We start from the raw sequence: 23,322 nt of genomic DNA on the forward strand, positions 1-23,322 counted from the left end.
TGGCACTAATTGTACCATCACTTTTGCCTCCATTACCTTCTTTTGCCTGAGAAGTTTTAATCTTTGATTGGTGACTGATCTGGAAAACACAGGTGATGCTGTAGTAGAGTAATATAATTACACTCAAAGATGTTCTTGATTTGATGTCTTTGATCTGGTTTCATACTTTTCCTCCGTTGTCCCTGGTATAACAAGGAATTAAGAACTTGGAAGGATGAAATTCATAGGCCAGTAATGGAGGAGACTCACATCTCAGGGTACACCAATCAATTTAGTTACCATGACAAAGTTATTTTCAATGCTAAAAAATTCTCCCAATGCTATTTATAAGAGGGAAAGATAGGACAGCCTCTCTTTTCTAAACGACTTTTTAAAATCTGATCTTAGTGGATTGCTTAATGCATGTACAGAAATGTCAAGAGTTACTAATGACTTCATTCAATTTTGAATCTGTCATGTCCTGCTATTAGTGATTAGCTTATTCCTTGTTTAAGGTATTCTCTCTGTTTTGACAGTTGCTGCAAAGATGGTAAGACAGTTATGCTTGAGGAAGAATACAGTGTTCTACAATGATCAGGCCAGAGAAACTCCGAGTGGAAGACGTAGACAAAAGAAATGGTCTTGCACGATTCCTTACAGGAGCCCAACTTCAGAATTTCATAGTAAAATCCCCTTCCACAAAACCCATGAGAGGAAGAAAGAGTTAGGGAAGTTGAGAGACAGGCTAGAGAGGAAAAAAACCCAAATATCTAGCTTAACATTCCATGAGCTATAAGAACAATCTGATATTCTTAAAATGGCAAATAAAGATCAGGTTAACACAAACAAAGGAGTAAGAGCAATGACTAACTTCACTGAGGTGGTAGTACAGAATTTCTCCTTACTTTTCTTAATTCATATTTCATTTTTATAATTCACCATGTACAAATTACCTAAATTATATTAAGAGGCACTCTTCAAATACCACATTAAAAAAAATAACCTGGACGGCAAAAAGAATAACCTGTTTTGCCAAGCTACATATGTAGTTGTCATTTTCATCTGTGTCCTCTAAAAGCAATATGGTATTTGTACAAAAAAGTTAATCATCCACTTTACAAATGAATTGTAAAAGAAGACATCAAATATTTAAAGCTTATAAAAGAATTCATACTTGATAGCTTAAGAAAAGCCATTTGTCTGTACTTATCTAAAACAATATAAACAGGAACTGAGATGTCTCCAGCTTTGAGAAGAGTATATACCTTTTTCTTTTGGCACTACCAGTATCAGAGGTGGCTGAAGAGATCATGCTGTCTCCGTCCTCAATGTCGTCTCTCCTGGCAAGCTCTTTCTTCTTTGCCTAAAACAGAGCAGATCCCAGGAGTCAAGCTCATTCTGCTGAATACTCCTATGAATATATGAACGTTAAAGAGCTACACATATCCGATTCACTCAGAAAGGTAAACCACGTGTAGGATGCACAAAATTAGAGTCATTAAACATTTTCAATAACCCAATTTAACAAAAGCCTGCATGACAAAAAAGTAGGTTAAAAAAGTGGATCTAGAGAGTTGAGGAATCAATGCTAGCTAGAGTATTTAAGACTACAAAGGGTGCGGAGTGGTTAAAAGCACTGAGGCAAAGTGTAGGGGTATCTTGCTCTGGTGGCCATATTTAAGTAAAACCAACTCAAAGAGGACCCTTTGGTACTTGCGACTTCTAAGGGGCAGTGTAGTTAAGAATAAAGTTTACTGTGAGAAGTGAAAGAAGATCTACCTTTCAACACGTACATTTTTAAAGACCTCTGCCAAATGGAGCTGAAAGTCCAAGCAGAGCAGGCTTAGGGAATATATACACAGAGTACTGAAAAGGTAATACCTGAAAGTCATAGCACTAAGGATCACAGTGTTGATCACACAAAATGAAGATTCTGTGGGTGATCTAAAATTTGCCTTTGTTGCTTCCTTGCTCTAAGATTGTCTTTCCAGAAAGATTCTACCAAAAACTGTCACACAGACCCAATTTCTATTTCATACCTACCTTTTTGTCTTAAAATCCCTAGATGACCCATGACCTCAGATGTCCTCCAAGGGGTTCTCTCAGAGGTGATCTGTTACATCATGAACACTATACAATGATTAATTAGCTCTCAGAGGTCCTTTCTGTTAGGACTAGCCCTACTTTAACCGAAACAAAGTCTAGAACCAAAGGAGTAAAACCTAAATGATGGAATATCATCTGCGAATACAGGGTAACTTTCTGAAAATCCTAAAATTATCCCCCAGGGACAAATCCCTGCTTCCTCCTCTTAGAAAGCTAACCCTGTCTAAACCATTATTTCTATTGTATATTGCCCTGACAACTCTAAAAAAATATTCAGCAGTACTTAAGGTTGAAATGAATGTGATATTGCTGGGCAGGCAGGGGGGACGGGAAATCACACTTCTTAAGAGAATGCACTCAAAATGTGAAATTATTTTAATCATTCATACAATAAACTTAGCAAAACCAAGAGATCATACCTGCATAACTTGCTGTAATTTTAGAACTCTCTTGTAGATGGCTGAATTTGGAACATTATAGCGTTTGGCATTTTCAAACATTAAATTCAGATCACACTCCAAATGATCTAAAGTTTCATATTCTTGGTTCTTCAGCTTTGTTCTGTGAAAGACAAACATAGGCTAGAATTTTCCATTATGAAAATTATGAAAACATTCTTCCTGTAAGTCCAGTGTAAAAATTTTGACAAGCACTAAGACGGTATCTTTACTAGGGATACTGATTACTTGAAAATGACTTTCAAGATACAAAGGAGGTAAAAGCGCCATTACATTTAAGCAATATGAAAGTTTACTTCAAAATCCAAAAGAATAAGCTAAAACACTATAAGAATAAGAGGACCTTATAAAGTGGTCAATTACAAAGCAGATATACTAGGAAAAACCCTAATAGAATAACCCTGTTAGTGCTTATAAGCAAACCTTAGGAAGAGACAAAAATTAAGGAGGTTTTAAAGCTACCTCAATGAAGAATCATGGTGATCTACCCATTTCTGAAAATAAGAAGCCATTCTAGTTCACAGAGGTTAAAGAAAAGAGGAAGTACTGACAATGTCATGAAGAACCATTTAGAATAATTTATTTATCTCCAGGGAGACACATATGGACAGTGAAGAGAGGTCTTACAATGGTAAATAAGAGATAGATATGTCAGAGTCTATTCACTACTATTCCCCCAGTACATAAACATTTATAATGAATTAAGACAGTTTAAAATTAGGGTTTTTACTTATTTTACTTAAAAGACCTAAGAATTTAGATATCTCTCTTAGAAACTACCACTATTGCTAAAACCAGCTCTCATGAAGCCCTAATGTACTCTGTACAAAGTAAAGAGTCATTACTTGCTATAATTCCACATAGATTTAGACAGGATAGACTTTTAAATCCTTCAATTGCAGCACATGCATGCTAACCATCAAAATCACAAAAACAGGCTGGGCACAGTGGCTCACGCCTGTAATCCTAGCAATGAGGAAGGCCAAGGCAAGACGATCACTTGAGGCCAGGAGTTCAAAACCAGCCTGAGCAAGAGTGAGACCCCATCTCTGCAAAAAACAAAAATTAGCTGGGTATTGTGGTGCATGCCTGTAGTCCCAGCTACTTGGGAGGCTGAGGCAGGAGTATCGCTTGAGCCCAGGAGTTGGAGGTTTCAGTGAGGTATGATGACACTACTGTCTAGCTTGAGCAACAGAGAGAGACTATCTCAAAGAAAAAAACAAATCACAAAAACAGTATTAAGTAAACAATATGTGAAAACACAGCTTCATAGAATGAATGTACAGTACAAACTTTTCTCTTAGAATGGCATCATTCATTCTGTATGCAAAGTTTTACTTAAAATTTACCAAAATTGCCAGGAATGGTGGCTCATGCCTATAATCCTAGCATTCTTGAGGTGCTAAGGGAGGCTGAGGTGGGAGGATTGCTTGAGCTCAGGAATTGGAGGTTTTAGTGAGGTATGATGACACTACTGTCTAGCCTGAGCAACAGAGAGACTGTCTCAAAGAAAAAAACAAATCACAAAAACAGTATTAAGTAAACAATAACAATATGTGCAAACAGCTTCATAGAATGAATGTACAGTACAAACATTTCTCTTAGAATGGCATCATCCACTCTGTATGCGAAGTTTTACTTAAAATTTACCAAAACTGCCAGGAATGGTGGCTCACGCCTATAAGCCGAGCACTCTTTAGGTGCTGAGGGAGGCTGAGGTGGGAGGATTGCTTGAGCTCAGGAGTTCAAGACCAGCCTGAGCAAGAGTGAGACCCCATCTCTACTAAAAATAAAAAAAATTAACCAGGTGTTGTGATATGCACCTGTAGTCCCAACTACTTGGGAGGCTGAGGCAGGCAGATCCCTGGAGCCCAGGAGTTTCAGGTTGCAGTGAGCTGTGATGACACCACTGTACTGTACCCAGGGTGACAGAATAAGACTCTGTCTCAAAAAAAAAAAAAAAAAAAAAAAATTCCAAAATCATATTCAGATACTTTGTAGTCCTTAAAGACATAAGAATATTAAGGAACATCTCTGGGATGAAGCAAAAAACAGCTTAGCACAAATTCATCTCTCAGTACCAGCTATGCAGCTAGCACCTAGAGTTTAAATTCAGCCTCCTGTCAACTCAAAGGGTAAAGTGCTAAGTGTTCTCAACACCCATAAAGAACACAGAATCCAAACTTGTAAATGATAACAATAATAAATCTACAGATATTTACCAGACTAATGTAGCAGGGGGGACAAGGGTAGTGGTAGCAGGGAGAGGGAAGGGAAAAATGGAAAATAAAACATGGGTTGACAAACCCCAGCACAGCAGAAGGTAGTATATGGAGCCTACACTATGTAGCTCCTGCTCACATATCCATTTTTGTTGCTTTGGGGGACACTATCTTCCTTCTGCTAACAATCTTCCTAGAACTATGCTGTACAATAAATACAGTAGCCACTAGCCATATGTGGCTATTTAAATTAAAATTAAACAAAATTTAAAATCTAAGTCCTTAGGTGCACAAGCCACATTTCAAGTGCTCAAAGACACACGTAACTAGTGGCTATCATATTGGACAATGTAGATAATAAAACATTTCCATAATTGCAGAAAGTTCTATTGAATAGCACTACCCTAGAGTTCCTTCTTGCTCTGCATAGCACAAGGAAGGGGCCCCTGGCACAGCAATGCTCCTGTCAGGCACCACTTATTGGGTGTCCTTGGAAGGGAGTAGGACTAGACATCCTAAAAGCTGACTGTTCAGAAATTTTGAGTGCTACCAGCTAGGCCTCAATCACTTACCTATAACAAATTTTAAAAGGGGTGGGGGGAGGTACAAGGTATAGAACTACGGGACTTAACAAAGCAAAGTTTATACTGGCAAATTCCAACTTGAAAGAAGGTAGTGGGCAGGGGACTGAGCTGGCTGAGGATTTGTCTTCTTTTGAACTAAACTACTGTAATTGGACTATTTGAATTTTAAAAAAAGAATGAAAGAGAAAAGAAATCAAGAACAAAAATTATTCAATTAAAAGGGAACCTCTCAACATACACAAGACTGCCACCATTTTTTCCAAGGCAAAGAATATAAAAGACAAATATCTAATCTACTTATTTAATGAATGTCAACCTTAATTTCTGTGTTATTTTAATAGGACCAAGTAAACCAATTTTCTATATTCTACTTGTATACAAGACCTCCAAAGTTTAGATAAAATAATAGCACCACAAATATTACTGATCAAATGCTGAAAACAAAAGTTACAAATTTGAAAGCATGAAACATACATTGTTAGCCACTCTTATTTCCCAGAATCCTGCAAGTACAAGAATTTGTACTATTACTGGCCGGGTGTGGTGGCTCACGCCTGTAATCCTAGCACTCTGGGAGGCCGAGGCGGGAGGATCGCTCAAGGTCAGGAGTTCGAGACCAGCCTCAGTAAAAGCGAGACACCGTCTCTACTAAAAATAGAAAGAAATTAGCTGGACAACTAAAAATATAGAAAAAATTAGCTGGGCATGGTGGCGCATGCCTGCAGTCCCAGCTACTTGGGAGGCTGAGGCAGGAGGATTGCTTGAGCCCAGGAGTTTGAGGTTGCTGTGAGCTAGGCTGACACCACAGCACTCTAGCCCAGACAACAGAGTGAGACTCTGTCTCAAAAAAAAAAAAAAAAGAAAAGAAAGAATTTGTACTATTACTATTTGTAAGCTTAGTTATCTGCCATGAAGACCAGCTTATCATTACCTTGCCCAGTTATTTTTATCTGCTTCTTCACTCTATTTGGGTATATTGCTACAAAATACTGTATTTTATATTACTTATTTCCTATTGTTTTTTAGCTTATTTTTAACTTAAATAAACAAGAGGATACAGCTGGGCCAATTAAGCTCTTTGTTTTTCTGTTCTTTACACACAGGAACCTAAGAAATTTTTATTGATTTCCTGAAAGCATTACAAAAAATATCTTTGAAAATTTATAAGATGTAAGAAACGAGCTTGAAATGTATAGGTAATATCAAGATTCATAGAGATTGATTAAAAGATGGAACACAAACCAAGTCATTTTAAACACACTCACTCAATTTGATTACAACTTGGGGTTTTCAGTTAACTTTTTTGAAAGTATCTGTTCTTTAGAATGTTTTGAATTTTTGAGAATACTAGTCACCTGTTCTCAATTTTTTTATATTAGGTCAAACCGACTTAAAAATGAGTTAAAAGCCCCATGAATTTTGTGTCTGTCTAGAAAACAGGGTTTGACTTTCACAGATGTCATAGAGAGCCCAAGTATACTCTCCAGTATATCATCGATTTTTTTAGCTGTAACAGAATAGATAAAAAGTAAACTTCATATTGGAGAATATCAAGTTGGTAGAAAATGAGCATTGAAGAAAAGGCTGCCCCCTCCTCCAATTTTATTGTGGTAAAATACAAGTTAATGAAAAATTTACCATTTTGACTATTTTTAAGTGTACAGTTCAGCAGTATTAAATATACATCCATAATGTTGTGCAACCATCATGACCCTCAATATCCAGAACTCTTCTCATCTTGTAAGACTGAAACTCTATACCCATGAAATAGTAACTCCCTATTCCCCCTGCTCCCAGCCCCAGGCAACCACCATTCTACTGTCTGTCTCCATGATTTCTGGCTACTCTCAGTAGTACCTCATACAAGTAGAATCATACAGTATTTATCTTTTTGTGATTGGGTTATTTTACTTAGTATAATGTCCTCAAGGTTCATCCATGTTATAGCATGTCAGAATTTCCTTCCTTTTTAAGGCTGAAAAACATTCCATTTTATGTATACACATTTTGCTTCTCCATTCATCTTTTTGATCAATGGATACTTGAATTGCTTCCATGTTTTTACCTATTGTGAATAATGCTGCTGTGAACATAGGTTTACAAACACCTCTTTGAGACCCTGCTTTCAATTCTTTTGGGTATATACTCGAAGTGGAATTGCTGGATCATATGGTAATTCTATGTTTAACTTTTTTTAGCAACTACCATAATGTTTTCCACAGTAGCTATACCATTTTACATTCCACACACACAAGGGTTCCAATTTCTCCACATCCTCCCCAACATTTGTTTTCTGTTTTTTGAAATTAACCATCCTAATGGGTGTGAAGTGGTATCTCACTGTAGTTTTGATTTGCATTTCCCGAATAATTAGTGATGTTTAGCATCTTTTCATGTGCTTATTAGCCAGGCAATTGCACGTTTTCTTTGAATAAATGTCCATTTATCCAAAATGTCCTTTGCCCAGTTTTGAATTTTTTTTTTTTTTGTGGTTGAGATTTCATACTATTTTTAATGATACTATGATGGTTTAAGTATTTTGTCTAGCAGAATTCCCAGTGGTCACTTTAACATTTTCTAAACAGAAAAAGGAATTCAAGACGAACCATCTTTCAGGTATGGTTTCAGTTAATGAATTCTCTAAGAACTGACTCTGCTTATTGTAGGGGTTTAATTACAAATACAGAATTTAAATACAGATTAATTGTCATAATTAAAATATTAATGAAAGGTGGGACTAACTAAAAAGCTTCTGCATAGCAAAAGAAATAATCAAAAGAGTAAGACAACCTATAGGATGGGAGAAAACATTTGCAAACAGGGTTTCCAACAAAGGATTAAATCTAGAATATACAAGGAACTCAAATTCAGAAAGAAAAAAAACAAACAACTCCCTTAAAAAGTGGGCAAATAATATAAACAGGCATTTTTCAAAAGAAGATTTACAAATGGCCAAAAAACATACAAAAAAATGCTCACCATCACTAATCATCAGGGAAATGCAAATTAAAACCACAATGAGATACCATCTTACTCCAATTGGAAGGGCCATTTAAAAAGGCAAAAACCAATAGATGTTGGGATGGATGCTTGAAAAGGGAACACTTACACACTGTTGGTGGGAATGTAAATTAGTACAACTTCTATGGGATCAGTATGGAGAATTCTCAAAGAACTAAAAGTAGTTTTACCATTCAATCCTGCAATCTCACTACTATCTACCCAGAGGAAAAGAAATCATTATATCAAAAAGATACCCGTTTATCACAGCACAACTCACAATCACAAAGATATGGAATCAACCTAAGTACCTGCCCATCCAATGATGAGTGGATCAAGAAAATGTGGTGTATGTATACACCATGGAGTACTACTCAGCGATAAGAAAGAATGAAATAATGGCTTTTGGAGCAACTTGGATGGAACTGGAGGCCATTATACTATGTAACCTAGGAAAAGAAAAATAAATGCCACATATTTTCACTTGTATTGATAAGTGGGAGTCTACAAGGGCACACAGAATGGTATAATGAATGCTGGAGACTCAAAAGGGCGAAGGATAAGAGAAGGTGAGGGATGAAAAATTACCTATGGGGTACAATGGACAATACTTGGGTGATGGGTACACCAAAAGCCCAAACTCTACCACTAAATAATATATACATGTAATGGAATTCAATTTGTACCCCCAAACCTATTAAAATAAAAATAAATAAATTAATTAAATGATATGAACTTCTAGAAAAGGCAAAAAATATTAAAGAAAGGTATAGGCAGAAAGATATATGTACTTTTCTCAGATGTAAGACAAATGAACAGTTAAAATTTGACGTAAAAAGCATTTTTGCCTTTAATATTCTTATCCATTTTAGGGAGGAATATGTATATGCAGGCTCAACCACAAGAAAAGAGATTTATACTGAGTAATGTAGAAGACATCTTACCTGATCTGTTGAAGTGATATGGGCATTTTAATTTGCTGATAATAATCAGGATATTTTTTCTTTGAAGGCAAATGGAAAAAAGGTTCAGCTATTAGCTGCCCTTGGTTATTCCGACAGCTCCTAACTGTGTCATAAAGCTGATAAAAAGGATTTGAAACATCCATAAAGGAAGTGATGCTCTCTGCTTCTGACTCTCCCTCTTCATAACGTGCAGCTGGGAAGACCAAAAAAAAAGTATATCACACACACAAGGAAAATAAAGAAAGAAAGAAAGAATCATACTTTAAAGTTCTTTTAGCAACCTTCCAGACTGAGCTATGTATGTTTGAGAATAATTATGTTAAAATAGTCTTTAACCTTCATTAAAGATCATGTTAAAAATGCTTAATATAATTGCATATTTAAGGAAATATTACACAGAAATAGAATGTTAAATAGCAAAAGTTACAGTGGTTTAAAAGGTTGCAAAATATTTTCTCTTTTTAAATGTGCTTTTTTCAGAGACTCTTTACTATGCTTGGCCAAAAGGAGCAAGTAGCCATTCAGAGATTTCAGAACTAAGGCAGTTAGCATGAAATTTATGACAGCATAAATTTAGATTGGGCTGAAACTATCAAACGTGATTTAGCCTTATGTCTTTGTGACTTTGCCCCACTGATCTATAACATCCCAGAGGAATGATATATTTCCTTACTGAAGGAATTCTAGGTAGAAGATAATCATAAAAACACCAAAACAAATGAAACATGTAATTATTTTTAAAGAAATGAAAAATATATTGCTCATTTCCCTGAATTCATAGACCTGTATCAGGACCATAATTTAAATTCTTCTTGGTGGATCGGAATAACCATAATTATTGCTATGTATTCCCAGGTAGGAACAATAGTCATTTATTAAGTATTTAGGTATGTGTTAAGAGCTTCATAATTATCAGAGTCAGGTAATCCTAACATCACCACACAAGATAGGTATTGTTATTTCTTTCTCAAATGAGAAAACTGGGCATACAAGGTTAATAATTTACACAACATCAGTCACCCTGTAAAGTAGCCAGAGGGGACTTGGATCCACAGTCATGGAGCTAGAAACAGATGAGGATTTCAAAGTAGTCTTTTCTGACTCCACTATCTCTGATGTTTTCCATAAAGAGCTTACACATCTTTTGTTGGATATGTACCTAGATACACATTTTGTTGCTACTGTAAACTATTATCTTTTTTAAAATTACATTTTCTTTTTGTGGCCATTTCCAGAAATGAAATGGATTTTTTTTACAATGATCTTATAATCTAGCACCTTATTATTTTTATTAGTTTAATAATTTATCTATAGAGTCTTCTGAGTACAAAACTAAAACACAACCTATCAACTTATACATCTTTCTTCTTTTCCAATCCTGTACTTTCACTGTTGTCACTGTAGGCTGGGTAATAATTTGATTAATGAGGTAACAGCATTCTTATCTTGTTTCTGTTGGTAAACAGAATAGTGCTAACTCTTCTCCATTAAAAATGGAGATACTCTTTATCAAGTTAGGAAAGATCTATTTCTAGTTTGCCAAGAATTTTTATCATGAATGGGAACCAAAGCATTTATCAAATGCATTTGCTGAGTCAATCATACGATTTTACTCCTTTAATCTGCCAATGTGGTGAATACTACTTTTTAATGTTTTCTAATGTTGAACCAACCTAGTATTCCTGGAATAAACCCAACTGTGTAATCATATAGTGTCTTTTCTATATACTGCTAGATGCACTGTGCTTATATTTTGTTTGATTTTGATATCTAGGTTATATTAGATTCACAGAATAAATTGGAGAGCTCCTTTTCTACTCTGCAGGAGTTTCTACAAAATTCTGTTCCTCAAATGTTTGGCCTAGTATTTTCTATATGGGGAGATTTTTAACTGATAATTTAATTTCTTTAATGACTTCTATGACTAATGAGCCCTTTTATTCCTAAATCAGTTTTAGACATTTATTATTTTCTAGGAATTTGTTCATCTAAATTTTAAAATTTATTTGCATAAAGCTATTCGTACACTCTCTTTTTAATCTCTGTATGTTCCTTCCTTCCCCCCAGTATTGTTTATTTGTGCCTTGTTTCTTTCTTGATAATATCAGACTTGCTTATTTTATTAAGGGTTTTAACAGAATAACTTTTTACTTAATATATTATTAGTTGATGTCTTAGCTGTAATGTGGTCTGAAACATGGTCTGTATAATAATCCTTCACATTTGTTGAAATTTGTTTTTAAGGCTAAGTGCATGGTCAGTTTTTATAAATGTGAACCTGGGAAGAGTATGTACTCTAATTATAGAATACATGTATAGTATATCAAGCTTGTGGTAGGTGGAATAAGGGCCATGAAAACATATTCATGTCCTTAATCCACAGAACCTGTGAATGTTACCTCACATGGTAAAAGGGACTTGTCAGATGTGATTAAGTCAAAAATGTTGACTTAAAGCTGAATTAATCTCTGGATCATGTGGGTGGGCACTAAATGTAATCACAATCACAAGGGTCCTCATAAGAAGGAGGGAGGCAAGAACTTCAAAGAAGGAAGATGGACTAACAGATTCAGAGGTTGGAGTGTTGTGTTTTGAAGATGGAGGAAGGGGCCAGGAGCCAAGGAATACAAGTAGCTTCTAGAAGCTAGAAAAGGCAAGGAAACAGATTCTTCCCTAGAACGTGCAGAAGGAACATTAGCCTGCTGACACCTTGATTTTAGACTTCTCACCTCCTGAACTGTAAAAGAGTAAGTTTGCATTGTTTTAAGCCACTAAGTCTGTGGTAATTTGTTTCAGCAGCAATAGGAAAGACACTTACGAAGAAGTGTGTTCAAACCTCAGTCTTCATTGGTATTCTGTCTGCTTATCTAACAATTGAGGAAAGGGGGCTCCCACTCACAGTGTAGTGTTTTCAATTTCTTGGTAAAGTTTCACCTTCTTGTTTTACGTATTTTGAGCTCTTTTAGAATTTATCTGCCTGATGAAATTAACCTTTTACCATTATGACATGAATCCTTTTTATCTTTGTAATGATCTCTGAAAGTCCATCTTATTGGAAGTCAATGTAGCTACTCTTTGGTTATTTTCTTGGTATATCTTTTTTCCATCCTATTACATTCAACTCTTCCATTTTTTATATTTAAGATATGTCTCTTGTAACTAGAATATAACCTAATTTTTAAAAAATCCAATCTGAAACAGTCTTAATTGGCAAATTTAGGCCATTAATACTGATGTAATTTCTAACATAATTTTTAGGCTTATTTCCCTCATTTTTATGTTTTCTACTTATCCCACCTTTTCTGTTTCTTTTTGTTGTCTTGTCTTATTTTTGCTGGTGGAGTAACGACTGAAGGTTTTATCTGTTTTTCTTATTCTATCCCCCACTCTATATATCTGTTCTTATAGTGACTGCCACTAGGTGCTCTGCTTTCCTCCACATACACCCAGGGCCTCAGCTGCACAGTGTAGTTTCCCTCTAAAATGAATCACCTTAAAAAGCCAGGTGACATCTTTTGAATTCTTATGCCTGCTGTCTGTGGGCTCTTCCCTGTTGCTCTAACATCATCAGTTATCCCTTCCTTGCCATTTTCACTGTACCTATCTTCCCTAAGTTGTTTCCACGGGCAGAAAGGAGAAAGCAAAATACATTAGAATCCTGACTAGATTAAAAATAAACAGGTTCTGAATGACAGCCTGAGGGATCTACTACAAACTAAGTTGGTTGGCATCCACTTTGTTTTCTTACAGCTGAGTTAACTACTAAGAATCCTCCTGTTACAAATGTACTAGACATTAGATGAAAAATATGCAATAAATGGTTTTTAAGAATGGTTTTCCTTTAATTTGTTATGCTACCATAAAGCTAATGAAGTAATAAAATTAGAAGAAAATCTAAACATAAAATGTGTGTCACTTTTACAATCAGTGAAAAACAAAGCTAACAATACATGAGTGGATTAATAAAATGTGGTATATGTATACCATGGAGTACTACTCAGCCACAAAAAACAACAGTGATCTAGCACCTCATATTATCCTGGATAGAGCTGGAGCCCATTCTACTAAGTATCACAAGAATGGAAAAACAAGCACCACATGTACTCACTATCAAATTGGCATTAACTGATCAACATTTATGTGCACATATAGTAGTAACACTCATTGAGTGTCAGGCAGGTGGGAGGGAGGTGGAAGGGATGGGTATATTCACATTTAATGGATGCGGTGCGCACTATGTGGGGGATGGACACACTTGAAGCTCTGACTCAGGTGGGGCAAAGGCAATATATGTAACCTAAACATTTGTACCCCCGTAATATGCTGAAATAAAAATTAAAAAAAGAAAACAAAAAAGATAAATTTTTTTGTGTGTGTGGAGACAGAGTCTCACTCTGGCACTCTGGCACCCTGGCTAGAGTACAATGGCATTGTCATAGCTCACTGCAACCTCCAATTCCTGGGCTCAAGCGATCTTCCTGCCTCAGCCTCCCAAGTACCTGGGACTACAGGCGCCCAGCTAATTTTTCTCTTTTTAGCAGGGACAGGGTCTCACTCTCGCTCAAGCTGGTGTTGAACTCCAGAGCTCAAGCAATCCTCCTACAGCGCTAAGATTACAGGTGTGAGCCACCATGCCTGGCCTCAAAAAGATAAATTTTCTTTCAGTTTTGGTAAGACCAGGCCCAAGTAAAAAAAAAAAAAAAAAAAAAAACCCACTGAATAATTCTGTAGATAAGTGTGTTGAAAATTAAATTTATTCCTAATAGGCCATAGTGATTATCAAATTTCTATAGATTTAAAAATACTTCAAAAATAATTATTTTAATACTTCAATTCAAAAGTAAGATACAATTAAAGAAATCTGTTGTGTCATATTTGATTACAAAATTGAAAGATATGCCAGAATAATTTAATAAAATAAATTTTACCTCTACACAAAAATATCTGCAGTAAAAGTAAAAATATTTACACTTAAAAGAAAGACAATGAAATCAAATATACCTCTACTGCTGTCCTTTAGGTTTCTATTTTTAACAAATTGTGTTCTTTTACATTGATTTCTAGTGCCCAATATCCTTTGTTGGACTTGTTTAACCATTTACCACACTGCTCTGATTATAATTTATATTTATCTTTAAATCATAAGCTCTAGCCAAGAAGAAATTGGAGCCTACTGAAAATACAAGCCAACAGTCAGAAAATCTAACATGGTATGGATTTCTTTTTGAGATTTCCTAATGGTTTCACCAGTACTATTTATCATTATAGGTTTTAAACCAGGATCTGCTAGGTTATTGCTTGTTTTTACAGAAGTATTTACCCAGATATGAGCTTTAACACAAAATAAAGCAATAAGCTTTGGCAAGTTTGCTAACTAAAGTGTAATCAAATGCTACAAAATAATGGCATGTACTCCGAACTCCAAGAAACTCCAGGCTGGACCAAAGTCACTCTAATTGCCCTTAGCCAAAAGGATCCACTGAGCAGGCATGTAACTAGTCACAACCTAATGCCTACCAGCTAAAGCAGCATCCTCTTCACTTTCTGAGCCATACTGAAGTGCCATGGTAATTGCTGATAAACGACCCCCTTGGACTGCTCTTTTATTACTACAAAGAAAAACAAGCAATTAGCAGATAGGAAAAGATGTTTTAAAAATTAGGCTACTTTACAGGAAATAGGAACTGTTTACAAAGCATTAATATCAAAGTAAAACAATTTCCATTCAACTGCCTCCTCAGTTTATCTCTGTACTTCTTATATTCCTCATAATCAATCTTAGCCAAGAAAGTAATTTTTTTCTTTCAGAAAAGACGGAGTGGCAATAGAAAGCCTAGAGTAGGCTACTTGCAATTTGCTTTTTACTTAATTGTAGCACTATACCTTATTTCATGGAAAATAAAAATTGAGTCACAGTTGCTGATAATTTAGCTCATATTTTACAATGACACAAATTCTACTATGAACATAAAACCTATTAGTAGTTAACCCGACATTTTATTGATAACTAACATTAAACACTACCTGAAAAACAATGCTTCAGCATTGTCTGAGAGGTGATGTAAGTCTACTACAGCACCTCAACCTTTTAAATAAAGCATTTGATAACAAATTCTCATAATAATCCAACTATACTCAAAAATATACTTTCAAGATAGCTATCAGTCAAACACTAGTATGCCTATCTTCATAAGCACAGGTCAGCTCTCAGACCAAACACTCTTTCTCTCACCGGTAATACTTGCTACTGGGATTTCTCTCTTCACCAAGGCTGCCTTTACTGTGTGAAGGACCTGTCAGCCTGGCTGTAGCCAAATTCGATGGAGTCCTATCCAGAGAAAAGATTAAAAAGCTCAGAAACTTGATAGCTGAAATCAGAATGCTGGACAAACAACAACAACAACAAAAAAGGACAGCCATTTTCTGTTTTTTTTTTTTGTTTTTTTTTTTTTTTTTTTTGAGACAGAGTCTCACTCTGTTGCCCAGGCTAGAGTGAGTGCCGTGGCGTCAGCCCAGCTCACAGCAACCTCAAACTCCTGGGCTCAAGCGATCCTCCTGCCTCAGCCTCCCGAGTAGCTGGGACTACAGGCATGTGCCACCATGCCCGGCTAATTTTTTGTATATATATATTTTAGTTGTCCATATAATTTCTTTCTATTTTTAGTAGAGATGGGGTCTCGCTCTTGCTCAGGCTGGTCTCGAACTCCTGAGCTCAAACGATCCGCCCACCTCGGCCTCCCAGAGAGCTAGGATTACAGGCGTGAGCCACCGCGCCCGGCCAGCCATTTTCTTTTCTAAACAGAAATGCCAGCTAAAGTACAAGGGCTGTCGGGAAAGTATCCAGCCATTGTTAATACACATTTTTCATGTTAAAATGGCTGGACACTTTCCAGACAGCTCTCGTATTTCTGAGCCTCCACTATGCAGCAGACTCTGCTCCAGGACCTGGGGACTCTGCAGAAGAGAAAGGCTGACCTAGACGGCTTATGATCACTGCAGTGACCAGAGGACCTGGTATTGAAACAAATGTCAGGGCTAAAAGAAACCTTCGAAAGTAGTCACCCAACATTCCCATTTCAGGTAGGAAGAAATTAAGACTTGTTCAAAACCACAGTCCTAGTACAGGAAAAGCCAGGATGAGACTTTAGATCTCCTGACTAAATACCTGGCTAAATACCCTTACTGCAAATATGAATATATACTATTGTATATTATATACAAATACCATAATGCTCCATACATATTCACTATGCATGATATATATGTAGAATATATATTACATACATATATAGTTATATTTGTATAAAGCAATAAAAGTATATAGTGGTGTTAAGTCGTAAAAATATTTCTTTTTAAATAAAGCCCTTCAGCTGCAATGAAGGGGCTGGGTAAGAGTTACCTCTACTGTCTTCAGAATCACATTATCAACTCTAAGAATAATCTTGAAATGTCATATAAATCTTGTTTTCTACTGTATTGATTTCACTAGCTAGAAAATTCAGCAACCACAAAGGGATAATGATTTTAGCCATTTTTTAACCTACCTCATTCGAAGACTTGACTTAGCCATTTCATGATGTTCAATTTCTGCCTTTTTCATATAAAATATTTTTTTAATTGAATTTGCATCCTGTCAAGATAAAATTACTTGGCTTAAAAAAGGAATAAAAAAGGAAAGTTTAAAATGCCCCCACTCATGCAGTGGGCACCTTCCATGGCACTCTTTCTACTTACAGCAGACTTCCATTCAATATCCACAAAGCTGCATCCTCTAGCCTTTCAACAAGCTTCCCAAACATCTTCATAATATTGTCACTAATTAAATATAAGTTAAAAGGCCTCCTAGCTCTTTCACAAGTAGTCAAGTAATACATAGACAAAGATCTAATGGTAAAATACAGTAGCGCCCCCCCCCTTTACCCATGGGAGATATGTTTAAGGTCCCCAGTGTATGCCAGAAACCTCAGATAGTACCAAACTCAAAACATGTTTCTATTTATGTCTTCCACCCACAAATTTAATTCTTTTTCCATCTTAACTAAGCACTCATCATGCACTGTGGCCATAACTTTTGCAGTTTGAGATGCAATACCAAAACTAGCACAAATTTCTTTTTCCTTCTTTACAATTTCATGGATAGGAGATTTGTTCTTACCGTGTATCTTAGCAATTTCAGCGTGTTTCTTTTCCTTTTTTATTAAGTCAAAAATTTTCACCTTTTCACTCAAAGAAAACACTTTATGGCATCTCGAATTGCTAGCTAGCATCACTACTCTTGTGCTGTGAAGCCATTACTAAGTACAATAATAGTTACTTGAACATAAGCACTGACTGCTACACCACAACAGTTGATCTGATAATCGAGATGGCTTCTCAGTGACTGACTAATGGGCTGGTAGTGTACACAGAGTAGATAGGCTGAACAAAGGGATAATTCACATCCCCAGAGGGACAGTGTGGGACTGGATGGGACACAACTGGACAGCATGAGATTTCATCATGATATTCAGAACAGTGTGCAATTTAAAACTTATGAATTGTTTATTTCTGGAATTTTCCATTTAACATTTTCTTACCCCCAAACCATGGAAAGTTAAACCGAAAGTGAAACTGAAAATGTATACGGGGCAACTATATACAATGAACTCTACTTGTATACAATAACCTAAAAATTGGAACAAAGATGCACTTCTAAGGTTAAAGTTTGTGCACACAAATTCAGGATGATGTACTCACTTAAATTAATAGCATACTAATATACCAAATCAAAAGTTTCTGTTCTGGTCGGGCGTGGTGGCTCACTCCTGTAATCCTAGCACTCTCGGAGGCCGAGGCGGGAGGATCATTTGAGCTCAGCCTGAGCAAGAACGAGACCCTGTTTCTACTAAAAAAATAGAAAGAAATTAGCTGGACAACTAAAAATATATATATATATATATATATATATATAAAAAAATTAGCCGGGCATGGTGGTGCATGTCTGTAGTCCCAGCTACTCGGGAGGCTGAGGCAGTAGGATTGCTTGAGCCCGGGAGTTTGAGGTTGCTGTGAGCTAGGCTGACGCCACGGCACTCTAGCCAGGGTGACAGAGTGAGACTGTCTCAAAAAAAAAAAAAAAAAAAAAAAGTTTCTGTTCTCTTTAAAATTGACGTTAGAGAAAATAGTTAAACCAAAAAGTGAAATTCTGAACTATAACAACATTAGTACTATACACTATTAAAATGTGCTATTAGGGACTAAGAATATAAGGATTTCACAGTTCATTCCTGATTCTCACTCAGAGTTTCTTAAAAGATAAAAATTAGTATTAACTACCAACAGAAATTTTGAGTATTTGAGTCAACATTCAGAAAGTCTAAATGATTTTATCTCCAAAAGATTTTCTGAGCATTCTTTGCTAAATTCCTAATGATATATGACTAATTCAGTAAATTTCTACAAGCAACTATTCCTTATAGGACAACATAACTTCTAAGAGGAAATTGCAAAGCAATGATAGAGTCATTTTACATTGTGTACTACACTACACATGTTGTTTTTCTATATTTATGAAGCTTAAAAGCAGGAAACAAATCAATATTTAACCAAAAAACGGATAAAAAAATAACCTTGTCTGGAATAAGGATAGACATTTAGATAAATGAAACAGAACCAAGAATCTAGAAACAAACCCATACATCTATGGTCAATTGATTTTCAACAAGGGTACAAAGACAATTCAATGGGGAAAGAATGTCTTTTCAATACATATAGCTGGGATAATAACCCATTTAAAGAATGAATTTGGACTCCTACTTCACACACACCTTACATGTATACCTACCATGTACCTACTAACTAATCCAAAATTAATTCAAATTGGATCTAAGATATAAATATGTTAACAGCTAAAATTATAAAATTCTTATAAGAAAACAGGTATAAATCTTTGTGACCTTGGATTAGGCAATGGTTTCTTTGATATGACACCTAAAGCATAAGCAAACTAAAGATAAAAACAGATAAACTGGACTTCATAAAAATTAAAAATTTTTGTGTGTCAATGGACACAATCACAAAAGTGAAAAGAGAATGGGAGAAAATATTTGCAAATCATATATCTGATAAGGGTCTAATATCCAGAATATATATAAAGAACTCTTACAACTCAACAATAAAAGACAAGTAACCTAATTAAAAAATGGAAAAAGATCTGAAGAGACATTTCTCCAAAGACATAAGAATGGCCAATATGCACATGAAAAGATGTTTAGCATCATTAATTATTAAGACAATGTAAATCAAAACCACAATGACATACCACTTCACACCCACTAGGATGGCTACAAGTACAAAAACAAAAATGGAAAACAAGTGGAGAGGATGTGGAGAAATTACAATACTTGTACATTGCTAGTATAATGTAAAATGTACAGTTACTTTGGAAAACAGTTTGACAGTTCTTCAGGAAGTTAAATATATAGTTACCATATGACCTCACAATTCCATTCCCAGGTAGGTACACCCAAGAGAAATGAAAATATATGTGCACATAAAAACTTACAAGCAAATGTTCACAGTAGCATTATTCATAACAGCCAAAAAGTGGAAATAACCAAATATCTAGCTACTGACGAATGGGTAAATAAAATATGGTATATCCACACAATAGAATATCATTCAGCAATAAAAAGAATGAAGTAGTGACACGGGCTACAACATGGATGAATCTTGAAACTATTATGCTAGAATCCATTATGAAGGAATCTAGTTACAAAAGAATCCACACCATATAGTATATGATTTCATTTATATGAAATGCTCAGAATAGGCAAACATACAGAGACAGAAAGTAGACTGGAGGTTGCCTAGGGCTGGGGAAACTGAAGAGTGACTGCTAATTGATTGGGGCGACGGTTGCACAACTCTGAATATACTTAAAACCATTACATTATATACTTTAGATGGGTCAAATGTATGGTATGTGAAGTATATCTCAATGAAATTGTTATATAAAAATTATTGACCCTAAATTATTTACTATTATCAATAAAAACAGCAACCAATAAAAACAGCAACAACAAAAAACTAACCTTGAATACTTGAGAACCAGGCTCATTATAAGTTTTGGCATTTTTTGCTAGGAGATCTATATCTTTGGCCATTGCATGAATACTTTTGTAGCTTCCATTCTGTAGTAAACAACAATATATAGCAGTTCCGCTTAATGAGAGTTAATCAGTATAACCTTAAAAAAAAAACTCCACGTATTTTTAAATTGTCACCATATTCCAAGACATTATTGGAAAGTACATATATGAATAATATATAAAGTCACTTTCCTTTTTACAAATTATTACTGTACCCATTTACAAATATGTTTCTGAGATAGGTAACAAAACCAGAGCTACATTATTTTCATAAAAATAACTTACAATTTTTAAAACATAAAAGTTTTATTTATATTTAGCAAACACATCATGCTTACTATGTGCCAAACACAGTTCTAAGTGCTTCATGAATACTAATTCACTAAAGTGGGCTTAATAATGTGAAGTAAAACTCCCTCTAGTTATACAGACCTCTTAGCGTTAAATATAAAATGAGTCCAACACAAAGGCTAATATTTTGTGAGTACCTACTATGTGCTAGAGCTTTCACATCTTAAAACTCACACAATCCAAAATAACCCAGGGATCACATAGTTGCCTAACTTTACAGAGGAAAGGAAAGAGGGACACATTCTAGGTAAAAGTTACACAAGACTAATGGTAAGTACACAAAAATGAACAGGACGTGTTCTAGAGAGAATGAGGAAACCAAATTCAGTGAAGTGGAGGGTGGAGAAGAGTAGCCATAAGCACAAGGTGCTTAGATAAAGTAAGGCCAAATAAGACAGAATCCAGAAAGTCAGGCGAAGGAGAGTAGCTATTTTCCATGTGGGACTACCCAACATCTGCGCATGTTTCTTATCTGGAGGCAAATCCAACACAGGTGGCCGGGCGCGGTGGCTCACGCCTGTAATCCTAGCACTCTGGGAGGCCGAGGCGGGTGGATCACTTGAGGTCAGGAGTTCGAGACTAGCCTGAACAAGAGCGAGACCCCCATCTCTACTAAAAATAGACAGAAATTATCTGGCCAACTAAAATATCTATAGAAAAAAATTAGTCGGGCATGGTGGCGCATGCCTGTAGACTCAGCTAACTCAGGAGGCTGAGGCATTTGTACCGCTTGAGCCCAGGAGTTTGAGGTTGCTGTGAGCTAGGGTGACGCCACGGCACTCACTCTAGCCCAGGCAACAGAGTGAGACTCTGTCTCAAAAAAAAAAAAAAATCAAAAAAATCCAACACAGGTGGTAGGGAGGGCCCTACCTTCCACAAGGAGGTTGAAAGTGGGCAAATGGTTGCTTTGACAGAAGCCTAGCAGGCAGAGCAGGGGTAGTAACCATAGGTTGGCTAATTCACTCTTGGGTCTAGAGGCACTACTGCAATAGCCAGGGATGGCAGGAATTCATTCCTGACTCCTGCAGGGGAGGAGAGTCTAGCAGTGGAGCAGCAAGCATCTGGGGCCCACAGTGAAAAATGACAGTGGTTAACAGTAGTGGCACCTTGAGGCTGTGCATGATCTCAGCTGTGCCATGAGGGCCCTGAGTTCTGCCTATTATCTGCAAGCTAGTTCCCTAGCCTTCCCTCCCAACAATTCTATGAGCTATCCAATATCATTTTCAAAAATTCCTTTTCTGCTTAAGTTAGTCAGAGTTGGTTATTGTTGAACTGGTACAAGGAGTTGTGACATGCTTCAGTAGGCATTAGAAAACAAGCGACTTAAGTCTTTGAGCAGCAGAATGGCAGGAAGAAAGCCAGTATCAGGAAGCAAGATGTAGAAATGACGAAAGAGCTTTTCATCAGAGAGGTAGGAAAGATTATTGCAGCAATTCAGATATAAGAGGACAGGATCTTGATTAGGGTGATGGCAAAAGATGACTCTGAGACTTTTGGAAGGAAGAAAGGACAAGATAAGGTGACAAGTCAGAGAGAAAGAAAATTGGAGCTCAAATAGAACTGTTTAAAGATCTGATTTCATTTTCAGTATTATGAAAACATTATCCCCATAGACAGATGTTAGAAACCCTAGGGATTTAGAAGACTTGAGTCATTCTTAGTAGCACTTATGGGTTTGCCTTAAAAGCTAGAGGATACATTGGGGAATCTGTATGTTAACACTCTGTGAAAATGTATCCGTGGTACTAGTAATTACTACATTGTCATTCTTGACTAGTCTCTCAGATTTAAAGCCAAAGAAGTTTCTCCCTCCCAACAAACCACTGTTGCTTTCAGTCTCATTTTTCAATGGGACTATGTAACACATTACGTTTTCCTTTTTGCCTTATCTCCTGGGAGCAGCAAAGCTGCCTTACCTTGGGAGAATCAGTGATTCACATTTACTAGGGCCTCATCCTGTAGGTGCTATGACAGATGCTTTACATACATTGTCACTGACCTCTTTGACTCTGCAAAGTGGCAACACTATACCCAGGGTGCAAGCAGAGCAAACAGGCAAGTCACCTAACCAGAGTGACATAGCTAGTAAGAAGCAGAGCTAAGAAAAGAACCACATCAGTTCCATTGTAAAAACCAGACTTCTGGTATAATTTAGCTCTTTCTCCCTATACTTTCCTTAACCACTGATCATCAAACTTTAAACTCTAGTCATTCATTCACTCAATTATTACTTATCAAGCACCTACGCTGTGGAGAGATAGTATGTGTAGGGGTTAAGAGCACAGACTCTGGAGCCAGACTGTCTGGATTCAAATCCTTAGGTGGAGACTTGGGCAAGTTACTTAACATTTCAGTTGTCTAATCTGTAAAATGGGAATAGTAACAGTATCTACCTCATGGAGCTACTGTAAGCATTAATTAGCTTATACATATAGGGAGGGCACTTAGAACAGTGCTAGGTACATAGCAAATCTATGTGAGTGTTAATCGCTGCTATTTACTGCTGGGGATATAGTGAGGAGGGGACA

At 36.2% G+C, this 23,322-nt stretch overlaps 1 protein-coding gene across 50 annotated transcripts in view; it reads right to left on the reverse strand.

The window, feature by feature from the left end:
- Positions 1-23,322, reverse strand: part of PBRM1 (polybromo 1) — a 123,206-nt gene that overhangs the window by 73,326 nt on the left and 26,558 nt on the right. For 47 of the 50 annotated variants that reach the window (XR_011234104.1, XR_011234105.1, XM_069475840.1 and 44 more), the window contains 7 exons: positions 20,387-20,485; positions 16,859-16,944; positions 15,547-15,642; positions 14,832-14,923; positions 9,294-9,507; positions 2,505-2,646; positions 1,245-1,342 (listed from right to left, as the gene is read on the reverse strand). Coding sequence is in view for 48 of the 50 variants with exons in the window: in XM_069475840.1 (XP_069331941.1) it covers positions 1,245-1,342; positions 2,505-2,646; positions 9,294-9,507; positions 14,832-14,923; positions 15,547-15,642; positions 16,859-16,944; positions 20,387-20,485 (827 nt within the window). In the remaining 2 variants the exon portion in view is untranslated. The remainder of the gene's footprint in view (positions 1-1,244; positions 1,343-2,504; positions 2,647-9,293; positions 9,508-14,831; positions 14,924-15,546; positions 15,643-16,858; positions 16,945-20,386; positions 20,486-23,322) is intronic. The other 3 variants (XM_069475853.1, XM_069475823.1, XM_069475857.1) reach the window with 1 other exon arrangement.

The sequence above is a fragment of the Eulemur rufifrons genome, chromosome 7 (genome assembly GCF_041146395.1).
Source record: "Eulemur rufifrons isolate Redbay chromosome 7, OSU_ERuf_1, whole genome shotgun sequence".
Lineage (NCBI taxonomy): Eukaryota > Metazoa > Chordata > Mammalia > Primates > Lemuridae > Eulemur > Eulemur rufifrons.